The sequence below is a fragment of the Aquarana catesbeiana genome, linkage group LG11 (genome assembly GCF_042186555.1).
Source record: "Aquarana catesbeiana isolate 2022-GZ linkage group LG11, ASM4218655v1, whole genome shotgun sequence".
Classification (NCBI taxonomy): domain Eukaryota; kingdom Metazoa; phylum Chordata; class Amphibia; order Anura; family Ranidae; genus Aquarana; species Aquarana catesbeiana.
This window is the reverse complement of record NC_133334.1, coordinates 253,396,091-253,408,454: the sequence shown is the minus strand read 5'-3', so window position 1 is coordinate 253,408,454 and position 12,364 is coordinate 253,396,091. Positions and strand designations below refer to the sequence as shown.

Here is a 12,364-nt window from a genome sequence, read left to right as displayed (position 1 = left end):
GATTCTGGAGCAGATGACCTTCCAGAGTCCAGGAATACCACCTTCCAGAGAACACAGATCACCTTCCAGATTCTCAGAATTTTGGAACAGACTGATCCTTGATTATAAGCTCTAATGAGCAGGGCCCTCCGATTCCTTCTGTATTAAATTGTATTGTAACTGTACTATCTGCCCCCATGTTATAAAGCGCTGCGCAAACTGTTGGCACTATATAAATCCTGTATAATAATAATATTGATGTTCCAGATAACCGGAGCAGATGGATGACCTTCCAGAGTTCCAGAATTCCTGAGCAGATGGATCAACTTTCAAGAGTTCTGGAGCGCAGGGATCACTTTCTAGTGTGCCGAAAATTCAAGAGCAGATGGATCACATTCCAAAGACCTGGAATTCCAGATTCTCTGAATTTTGGAGCAGACTATTCATATTGAATCACCTTCCAGAGCAGATGGATCACCTTCCAAAGACTTGGAATTCCAGAGCAGTTGGATCACCATCCAGAGTTCCAGAGCACGGGGATCACCTTCTAGAGTGCTGAAAATGCAAGAGCAGATGGGTCACCTTTCAGATTCTCTGAATTTTGTAGCAGCCTAATCATATTCCAGAGACCTGGAGCAGATGGAGGACCTTCCAGAGTCCAGAAATTCCACCTTCCAGAGTAGATACATCACCTTCAAGAGTCCCGGGATTCCAGAGCAGATGGATCAACTTCCAAAGACCCAGAATTTCAGAGCAGACAGATCGCCTTCCAGAGTCCTGGAATTTCAGAGCGGATGGCTCATCTTGCACAGTCTCAGAATTCCAGAACAGACTTATCACCTTCTAGAGCCCAGGAGTAGACGGATCACTTCACAGTCTCGGAATTCCGGAGCCCACTGGGGATTTTCTCAACCAATAGCAAAAATACAAAACCGCCACTCCAGAATGTGAATGATAGAAGGATAGAATGACACAAGGGAGACGATCTATAATCATCAGCCTGTCCAACTTCATGCTCACATGAGCACCTGTAAAAGTCACATCCAGACAAACACCGATTTATTGTTTGTGTGTGTGTGTGTGTGTGTGTGTGTGTGTGTGTGTGTAACCTTACATATGGATTCCAGAATTCTTTATTTTTATTTTTTTTACTGCTATAGGATTCAGAATGAACGCTGAAGAGACATTGCTCTGCCTGAGCTGCCTGCCCACCAACAAGCAGGACGTGTACATACTACACGGACCGCACTTGCAGGGAGCAGAAAGAATAACACCTGCATGCTGTAATTCTACATCCCATCTGCAGCGCTCTACACACTCCAACACAAGCAAAAATATCAGGCTATGCATGCCTTCCCCTCTGTACACATCATACAGAGAACCAGCCATATCAAAAGGTCTATCAGCACCACCCAGCCGCTATCAGGCTGTACTGCATGCCTTCCCCTCTATACACATCATACAGCACTACAGTCACATCAATGGTACTTAAGCGCCACCGGGTGGCCAGCAGGCAGTAATGCACTTTAAAGTAGATGTAAACCTAAAAACTAAAATCTCATAGATTTACCATATTGAGGTCATTTCAAAAGTGGATGAACTCTTATGCTGCGTATCACGCACGATCGAACATTCCAACAACAAAATCCTGTATTCATTTCCGACGGATGTTGGCTCAAACTTGTCTTGTATACACACGGTCGTACAAATGTCGTTGGAAATTCTGAACGTCCAGAACGCGGTGACGTACGACAACCTGAGTAAAATGAAGTTCAATAGCCAGTGCGGCTCTTCTGCTCGATTCCGAGCATGCGTGGAACTTTGTGCGTCGGAATTGTGTACACACGATCGGAATTTACAACAAACGGGTTTTGTTGTCGGAAAATTTGAGAACCAGCTCTCAAATTTTTGTTGTCGGAAATTCCGACAACAAATGTCCGATGGAGCCTACACACGGCCGGAATTTCTGACAACAAGCTCACATCGAACATTTGCTGTCGGAAATTCCGACCGTGTGTAAGGGGCATTAGCGTATATTTCTTCGTCAGTCACACGACCCCATAAGATGAAATCTCCGCCTCTCCTCCTTCTGTGTCCTCGTCTCACACAGCCTGGATCCATCAATAATTCACTGTCCTCCCCGCAGAAACCCCAGCAGGCCCAGCAGATCACATCAGCTGCATACAATACGTGATCCACTGATAACAAGAATCTACAGAACAGCTAGAGATTTACTAAAGGCAAATGACCATCAATACCGACCATCCTGAAAAAAGCAAAATGAACCCAAATTAAAGCAAACCTGTGTTCTTCCCATACCAAATGACATAACAGGTTCTCTTTAATGCCCCCCAGGAGTACCTCTACTTTTCGATCACTCCGTCCCACCGCTCTGCCTCCGAGAGCAAAGAGATAACCAGTACTTCCAGGTACAGAGGGTCATGTGACTCACTCCACATGACAGCGCTGGGCCAATCACCAAGTGTCAGGGCTGTCATATGGCAAGATGTTGAAAGCTAAAATGAGACCGATTTGGAGACAGTGTTAACTTTGGCAGCAAATTTCGATTTAGTTTTAGTCTTAGGACTAAAATGGCATTTTAGTTTTAGTCCCATTTTAGTCTTCTGCAATTGTTTTAGTTTTAGTCGTATTTAGTCGACTAAATCTCCAGGACATTTTAGTCGACTAAAATAATCTTAGTCGACTAAAACTCATGGGTAGAGTTAAATTGCAATGCATTATTTAAGCATTTTTCTACAATTTCCAAACTCATTATATACCGCTGGAGTGAATAATCGAATATGTTATTAATTATGGTATTGAGGTATGAACATGCACTACAGACCAGTGTTTATTTTGACGTCAAACTTCAATACAGTTTTAGTCGTATTTTAGTCGACTAAAAATGGTATTAAGTTAGTCGACTAAAATGTTTTAGTCGGGTTTAGTCGACAAAATTAACACTGTTTGGGGATTACACATGGCGGCTGAACACATTGGGAGGGGGGTGGAGGAATTAAAAGGGAACTTGTTTCTTTGATGTGTATGTGTAGTGCACACATTTGCCTTAAGGCAGTTTTCAATGAATCCTCACAACAAAAGACAGCCATAGACAGTTCGAATATCGGCCGGCCCATCAGGAACAGGATGATATTTAAACCTTGAAAGGGCAGGCTGAATGTACCCAAGCTGATCGATCAACTTAGTTACAACCAGCCTGTTGGATTTTACATGCAATTATAGTTAGCAGCTCTTATAGCCGCTAGCAATAAACACTGTTACCCCGCCAGAACACAATACCTCCGCAGGAGGGATTCCCCCTAAATACGGTGTTGAAATCGAGCGATTTGGTTTCTTGCAGCCTGTGATGGCAGGAAAGAAAACTGTTCTATCTGTGCCCGACTTAAAGCGGAACTTCTCTCAACTAACTGACTTGTTTTAATCCTTATGCTGTTAGCATTAGTAAATAAAATGAGTTTTTATTGCTTTTTTTTCTTAATTTTTATTGTTTAACATTTATTGTTTTTTTTAAATTTTTATTGTTTAACATTTATTTTTTTTAAATTTTTATTGTTTAACATTTGTTGTTTTTTTTAATTTTTATTGTTTAACATTTCTTCAGTTACTTCCTGGTTTCTTGCCTAGGCAAATGATGTGCTATATCCCAGGAGTCTTCAGGAGGGTCTTTCTCAGCTAAGCACAGCCTCCTGCCTGTGTTCTGTCAGATTAGGCGACCCGTCAAATCTTGTAACGGAAGTGACGTTCCTTCACGGCCATCTTGGTACACCCCGCACTCAGCCGCAGTAAGCTTACAGACGGAAGTCGCCAAGCGGACATCTTTTTACACCCACCAATGTCTTGCATTTCACACTTATTTTTTACCACTAAACTGAGCTTATATCGTGAAATACAGTATTTAGAAGGCCGTGATGCTGTTTTGATGTTTAATTTTAAAAGCAGCTGTCTTTTGTCAGATTAGCAAACCTGTGAGATCAGCAGGCTTGCCGCTGCTTTTAAAATTCAACATCAAAACAGTGTCACGGTCTTCTAAATACTGTATTTCACTATATAAGCTCAGTTTAGTGGTAAAAATAAGTGAAATGAAAGATTTCGGTGGGTGCAAAAAGATGTCCGCTTGGCGACTTCAGACTGCTGGCTTAGTGTGGTCAAGTGCGGGGTGTACCAAGATGGCCGTGACAGAACATCACTTCAGTTACGAAATCTGACGGGTCGCCTAATCTGACAGAACACCTGCATGCTTAAGCTAAGGAGGAGATGGATTTCAGGACGTGCATGCTACATGAATCAAGATGTCCCATGGCCAGAAAAATCATTTCTCACCAAAAAAATAAATAAAAAAAACATGGAGACATGGATAGATAGATGGATGGATGGATGAGCTTGCTTGGAAAATTAAAAATAAAAAAATAGTGTTTTTGGTATTGGGTGCAGTGTAGTTTAATTTTAAGTAAAAGCTCCTCCTGGACCTATCCTGTCTGTGACATCCTGACAGATACACTATATTGTCAAAAGTATTGGGATGCCTGCCTTTACACGCACATGAACTTTAATGGCATCCCAGTCTTAGTCTGTAGGGTTCAATATTGAGTTGGCCCACCCTTTGCAGCTATAACAGCTTCAACTCTGGGAAGGCTGTCCACAAGGTTTAGGAGTGTGTCTATGGGAATGTTTGACCATTCTTCCAGAAGTGCATTTGTGAGGTCAGGCACTGATGTTGGATGAGAAGACCTGACTCAGTGTCTCTGCTTGAGTTCATCTCAAAGGTGTTCTATCGGGTTGAGGTCAGGACTCTGTGCAGGCCAGTCAAGTTCCTCCACCCCAAACTCGCTCATCCATGTCTTTTTGGACCAGTGCACAAAGCAAGGTCCATATCGTTTGGTGGAGGGGGGATGTTGTTTTTCCAGGGGTCGGGTTGGCCCCTTAGTTCCAGTGAAGGGAACTCTTAAGGCGTCAGCATACCAAGACATTTTGGACAATTTCATGCTCCCAACTTTGTGGGAACAGTTTGGGGACGGCCCCTTCCTGTTCCAACATGACTGCGCACCAGTGCACAAAGCAAGGTCCATAAAGACATGGATGAGTTAGTTTGGGGTGGAGGAACTTGACTGGCCTGCACAGAGTCCTGACATCAATCCGATAGAACACCTTTGGGATGAATTTGAGCGGAGACTGTGAGCCAGGCCTTCTTGTCCACATCAGTGCCTGACCTCACACATGCACTTCTGGAAGAATGGTCAAACATTCCCATAGACACACTCCTAAACCTTGTGGACAGCCTTCCCAGAAGAGTTGAAGCTGTTATAGCTGCAAAGGGCGGAGCCAACTCAATATTGAACCCTACAGACTAAGACTGGGATGCCATTAATGTTCATGTGCGTGTAAAGGCAGGTGTCCCAATACTTTTGGTAACAGTGTATATGTGGCAGCATAGAGGTGGGCTTCATTCTGTGTGGCCAGGTCAGTGTTTTATGTCGGCAGCATGCACAAATCGCATGCCCCCAGCACTGTGACAAATCTTGGTCACACCATGACAATCGGGGCTCCTGATCACATGATCATCGTGACAGCCAATCACAGTGATCACAAGGATCCAGAAGTCCATGTAATGCCTTCACGGTTAAAATCTTTTGAAAGGTGTCAGAAGCCATCAAAAAGGAGGTTACAGTGGATCTAAAGCCAAAACATTATGTTTGTGCATTTAGCATGGAGTAGGGAACTCATCTAAACAAGTTAGAAGTTCAATCCTCTATTAATAGGAAACAAAAAAGGAGAGAAAACTGGAGTGCAGGACCCGACGTGACCCAGACAGGGCAGACCAGTACTGGCCATGTAATACGAGAAGTGCTAATAAAAAAAACAAAAATTTCCCACAGTCCCTCCTCACCTCCTGGGGGCCAGCACACCGATGTTATCCGGGCTGGAGTCTGCGGTGGTGTCCAGAGTTCCTGTAGACAGACAGACAGGGTCAGGTTCACTAAGCAGACAGGACAAAACGCAACACACATGCTGAAATTTCCAACACAGAATACGGCCTGACAGTACTGAAATCATTAGAATAGCCAGTGTGATTCCTCAATACATTTATATGCAGAATTACAGGCAAAATACTTTAAACAAAGATTGATCTGTAATAGAAAATAATGTTTGCATTGGCCGGGAATCAAACCCGGGCCTCCCGCGTGGCAGGCGAGAATTCTACCACTGAACCACCAATGCTTCACGCAGCATTGTTGGAAGAGAGGAGACCGTTCTAATCGGAGCGACGCAAGTCGCTCTGACTTAGAAAAAGGTTCCTGTACTTCTTTTGGGGCGACTTGAGGCGACTTGCATAGACTTCTATATAGAAGTCGTTTTGCAAGTCGCCGCCCCTGTCGTGTGCAGGCCTCGGTGAGGCGACCTGCAAGTCGTGCCGCCCCTAGTGTGAACCGAGCCTAAATTGTGGAGCCCTTCCCAGGTTTTAGTTACATCATCCTACCATAGAGTCAGGATGTCTGAATAGAAGAGACCATATGGGGACAGCTAGTGAAAGTCAGTCACATTCAACTGAACTTGTTCTTAAAGTGGGGTTCCCATTTAAAAAAAAAAAAAAAAAAAAAATTAAAAAAAGTCAGCAGCTACAAATACTGCAGCTGCTGACTTTTAATTGGACACTTACCTGTCCCAGGATCCAGCGATGCGGGGGATCGAAGCCCCGCTCGTCTCCCCCTCCGTTCGGCGGCGCCAGCATTGCAACTGTGGGCACCGGGCTGTGCCTTCACAGCCGGGGACCCACGCGCGCCGTGATTGGCCACTTAGTCATCTGGGACCTGTAATAGGTCCCAGATGATTGACAGGAGGGAGGGAGCAGAGCTGAGCCCTTCCTGTGCCGAGGGGAAGTGATGTCACCAGCCCAGGCACTGAAAGAGGCAGACTACGAGGGACCCCCTAGCAACAGGCATTTAGAGGTAAGTTAGAAAAAAAAATTCCAAATGTTTTTTTTATTTATTTTAGGCACATTCATGCTTTTTTTTTTTTTTTTTTTTAGGGTGGAACACCACTTTAAATGTTAAAGATGTTATGTTGTTTCTCCAACCCACTTCTTCAGTTCTAGTGTAAGGAACATATCCCAACATTAATATCCACACAGGTAGCACCAACAACAGCACCAGGTGGTTATGACTAAGGCCTTATAGGATGAAACACGTCAACGGACTTAATCTGTGTTTGTTCGCTATGGCTATTCAATAAAAATAAGAAATTTTAAGAGCAATAACCGGAGTGCGGATCATTTTTTCTACATTAGTCTACTCAGCCAGCGACTGTGGATCGAGCACCTGGGAGCTCTGCTATCTATGTGGTGTATGGGTAGTAGCACTGACTTTTCTGTTTATACTTGGCACCAACGCCTTCATCCAATCAATTACTAGGTCATGTGTCAAGGAAGATGTTCATTGTCCAACAGGATAGGAGGTTTGAAGGTTGTGGAACCCAAACTCACAACCCCCCAGTCACACTCCAGTCTGGAGGGAAAGAAGGGAAATGAGAGACATGATTGAAACCTTTAACTACCGCAAGAATAAGGTTCAGGAAGGCAGCTTTTTCAATGTGAAACCAAAAATCAAGAACACAGGGACATGACCTCGAAACGAACTGGAGAAAAGTTCAAAACTGATCTTAGAAAAACATATTTTCACGGAAAGGGTAGTTGGTGCTTGGAATAAACTTCCAGCAGAGGTAGTGAGCCAATCAACAGTAAATGGCTTCAAACATGCTTGGGACAAACATAAGACTATACTCAGACAAAAAAAAGTGAACGAAAAATTAAAAAAAATACAAAATATGTATATAAAAAAAAAAAAAAAACACTATGGGCAGACTTGATGGACCACTAAGTCTCTTTTCTGCCATTACTTATCTATGTTTCTATTATAAAAGTGGAAGATCATGTTGAAGGTCCCCCACCCCTGTTCACTGAAGGTTGTTCATGTTTGTTGTAGATGGCCACTTTCACGCCTCTTGCGAACCAGCCGTCCTCTGTCCAAGATGTGACTTCTGTGTCCTGGAAAGAATGTCCTTATTCCTTAAAACAGTCCTGTAGAATTTGCCCTCCTATGTTGGTCCATTTGTTTGTTTTGGCTCCTCAATGCACAAGTCTTTGAATACCTCACTACACTTCTAGGGTGTCTTCCTGACATTAGAACTGAAAAAGTGGCTTGGGAGAAAAAAAAAAACAAAAAAACACCACACACAAAATGTCTTCCAGCTGAATGTGACCAACTACTACTAGATATACCATGAGTTGGAGAAAGGAGAATCTTCACAGATGTATGGAGATACGTGCAGCTGGGTCTTGCTGATGGTGCATATGCACCAACACTGAGAATACCGGCATCTGCAGCACTCAGGGTAAAAGTCTCACCTGACATGTCCGATACTAATGAATAGACACTACCTTCTTTAACCTAAAGGGACCATGCTTTATACTCACTGTTTCAGTCCCACTAGCCTCACACTACAATACTCCAGATAATGGTGCGGACTTATTGACCTGTTAGAAAGGCAAAGTCTCTTCTTTTTTTTTTTTTTTTTTTGACTGTTGTGCAATTCTGATTATCTTGCATATTTCGTTCCAAGCCCTTATATTTTATGGACACGTTTCCTTCAGGTTTCATGTTCAGTCATCTCCTCCAAAAGGCCAACCTTTGCAATGGAGGTAAGGGTCAACTTAGGAGAGTGAATTTTTGGCAGGTAATAAAGAACAGGTAATAAAGAACCTGCCAAAAATTCACAAGCATCCTACCTGCCCCCCGGGACGTCCAATTGTTAGTGGAATTGATTCCGTATCATCCCGGGTGGGCAGGTATATAGATTTTTACCTGCAGCCATTAGTTACTAAGATGCCGTCGTACCTAAAGGATACCCGTCATGTAATCAATTTGCTCTCCAATTATACCCCTGGGCCCAATTGGTGGTTGGTGACAGCGGACGTCGCCTCATTGTACACCGTAATACCCCATGACTTGGGGTTGTTTGCGGTTGAATATTATCTTAGACGAGATTCGTCATTGTTTGATGAACAAATATGTTTCATCATGCAATTACTCCACTTTGTGGCTACTAGGAATTATTTTTGGTTTGGGGGTCAGTTTTATAGGCAGGACAGGGGGGTCGCCATGGGGGCAAAATATGCCCCCAGCTTGGCGAACCTCTTCATGGCCCTGTGGGAGGAGGATGTCATCTATGCCCAACAGAAACCTCAGGTGGTGTTGTGGGCTAGATACATAGATGACATCCTCCTCCTATGGAATGGTGATCGTGACGATCTCGATGCATATATGGTGGGGTTGAATAACAATGACCGGGGGATCCAACTTTCATATGAGGCCAGCCAGTCCGAGATTAATTTCTTGGACCTAAAGATTGGTGTGAAGGATGGGGAATTCACCACAGCCACCTTCTTTAAAAACACAGATCGGAATTCCTATATACCGACTGATAGCTGCCACCATGAGGCCTGGTTGAAGTCTGTGCCGAAAAGCCAATTTATCCGTTTAAAACGTAATTGTTCTAACCATGCTGAATTTCTAGCCCAAGCGGATATTTTATTAAAACGTTTCCTAGAAAAGGGCTACGTGGAGACATCTCTGAGGAACACATTGGATGAAGTGGCCAAGATTGATAGATGTACTTTACTCGAAACTAAGAAGCCTCACCGTGAGAGATTACCCGCCATTCCTTTCATTACCACCTATTCCTCCCAACATAACAATGTAGCTAAACTAATAAAAAAACATTGGCATGTTCTTAAAAATGACCATGTGCTTGGTCCTATCCTCCCGGCTAAACCACAAGTAATTTATAGAGGTGCCCCCTCGCTTAGAAATAGAGTGGCTCCGAATGTCTTAGATCCTCCTCTCATTAAAAAAGGATTTTTTGAATACATGACTGGTTTATATCAGTGCAGGAGGTGTAGGGTGTGTTCCCTTAGTGGTTGTACACATAGAAGGACACATAACTTCATTTCCACCAGCACTCAGATGGAATATGAGATCAGACCATTTATCACATGTTCCACAGAGCGAGTGGTGTACCTTCTCCAATGCCCTTGTGGCCTACAATATGTAGGAAGAACCAAGCGCCCCTTATCCGTAAGGCTTAACGAGCATATTACCAACATCCTAACTGGTTTTCCCAAACACCCGGTCTCAAGACACTACCTAGAAGTACATGATCGTGACCCCAGGAAAACTATCTTTTTAGGTATTGATAGGTACACTCCACATTGGAGGGGGGGGTCTGTTTTACGAGGGATTTCCAGACTCGAGATGACCTGGATACACAGATTGAAGTGTTATACCCCTTTTGGGCTCAATGTTGACGTAGATTTAAACACTTTTCTAGATAATTCTTAAATTAATACACTGTATGGTTTAAATTCCATTATCCTATCATTATTTCATCTAATCTACTGAGTAGGATGAGAGGGGTGATATTCCCTACGCATTATTTGTATGAGTTTTATTTTATTTTTATTTTAGAGTTGCATTACAATTTTTATATTGATATGATGTTCATACAATTTTGCAAGCTTCCTTTGACTCTCTGATGGCGTCAATAAGTCATTTTTTCTAACATTTAGATATCACAATCCTATCTATATAAGTTTTTTCAATTTTTTCTATTTTAACTTACTGGTTATTTTTTCCTTCCACGCAACAGTATGTGGTTTTGAATGTTTATTTCATTCAGTCCACTAGATGGCGTGTATGAGTTTTCGATCACGCCCTCCAATGTGTTTTACTAATCTAACTCTTCCCTCACAATAGGATGCTATGATTGGCTGACGAGGGAAACGTCAGCCCATGCCATGTTATTTGATACACACATCCCCTTCCAACAGGATGTTGTGATGACGCCATCCGAGCTTCACAGCGAGGCTTGGTTTCGATTTGTTCCTATAAGTAGCGATGAGTCAGTGCGTCGCCCGTTCCCATGACGACGTCCAATAGGACGAAACGTACGTCGGAAGGTCGACGCGCTGACGTCATCGTTTCATCTCACCGAACGGGTGTATGCTAGCCGGCCGGCTGTCTTTGTGATTTTAACCAGATTTTATGTAAGTGCTTTTTACCCTATTTCATAATAAAATACAAAACGGATTCACACTATGGAGGAAATTCCTTTTATTTCTGGGTCCCCTTGGTATGCTGTCTGAGGTCCGCTGCAAGAGAGTTCCTGTCTACCCCTTCCTGGCGAGGAGGTCCATAGAGTTGTGTCCCCTGTGTGGATATCCATAGATAAGCTATTATCCAGCTTACCTGTGGTAAGCGCATATCCTATAAGGTGGAGGATTTCTCACTGGGTGCTGAGTGTAACCATTTGATCACCCTTTATCAAGCTCTGATTTCAGAGACTCACTTCTTTTTTGAACATTTTCACCATTCCTTTGGACATATTCTTGGCAGTTGACACATATATTTCAATGTCATCATCTGTGTCATATTTGGTTCACCTATCATTCATTCATTCATCTTTGAATAATTGACTTATTGCTTTTTTATTAATTACCTAATCATACAAGGAGTTCAATAGGTATTCTAGCGCAGTCTTTTTTTGATTTCTTTTATATATTTGTGTGCACGCCTCACTCTAAGATTGCAGCTTGTTTTATTCTACTAATCATTAGTAGCACAACCTTTATGTTAGCGCGGTATTTTTTATGGTTTATAATGTACAAAAGTTACTTCTCAGTGAAGGGTCATGTCTTTTTTTTTTTTGAACATAAAAGGAAGAAGAAGAAAAAAGAAGAAGTTGTGGCTACGACTGTGGCTGGCCATTCCTTTGTCGGAACAAAGTGTGAGATTCTTTTAGGAAGGACAGTCACATTTGGGCCAATAACTGCATGCAACCATTAGCAAAAGTTAAGTTGGCCATACAGTAGTAGATTTTCAAACATTCATATGGAAATTCTCAGCACATCCAATGGCTTGACGAATGTTAAAATCAAGCAAAAATTTTGAAAGAATGAACTTTCCCAAATGAAAATTACATTTACGGTTGGGAATTTGAGAGAACATTTTTCCATCCTACTCCTTCCACGTTTCCCGTCAATGTAGTTGAAAATGAATGTTGGTTTGACCCCACTAACGAATAGAACATTGAAGGAATGTTCTTTAAATAACAAAGTTCAAACAAAACCATGTATGGAAGGTTTTACTGTTAGTAAATCAGGAATATTTCCAAAGGACAGAAGCCTTATCAGAAATAATTTCAGAGGTACGGAAGACTCCTTTTTGAAGCCTCAAAGCCAACTCAAGATGATCAGAAATCCTTTCCATGGTGCGTCCATCCAGGTTAGACAAGTAGGAGCCAAGATATTTTAAAA

The 12,364-nt window shown here is 42.6% G+C and overlaps 1 protein-coding gene across 1 annotated transcript in view; it reads right to left on the bottom strand.

Annotated features, from left to right (window-relative positions):
* The window catches only part of VAC14 (VAC14 component of PIKFYVE complex), a 69,872-nt gene that overhangs the window by 36,038 nt on the left and 21,470 nt on the right, over window positions 1–12,364 (bottom strand). The window contains exon 10 of the mRNA XM_073605647.1: window positions 5,885–5,945. Within this exon, the coding sequence (XP_073461748.1) occupies window positions 5,885–5,945 (61 nt within the window). The remainder of the gene's footprint in view (window positions 1–5,884; window positions 5,946–12,364) is intronic.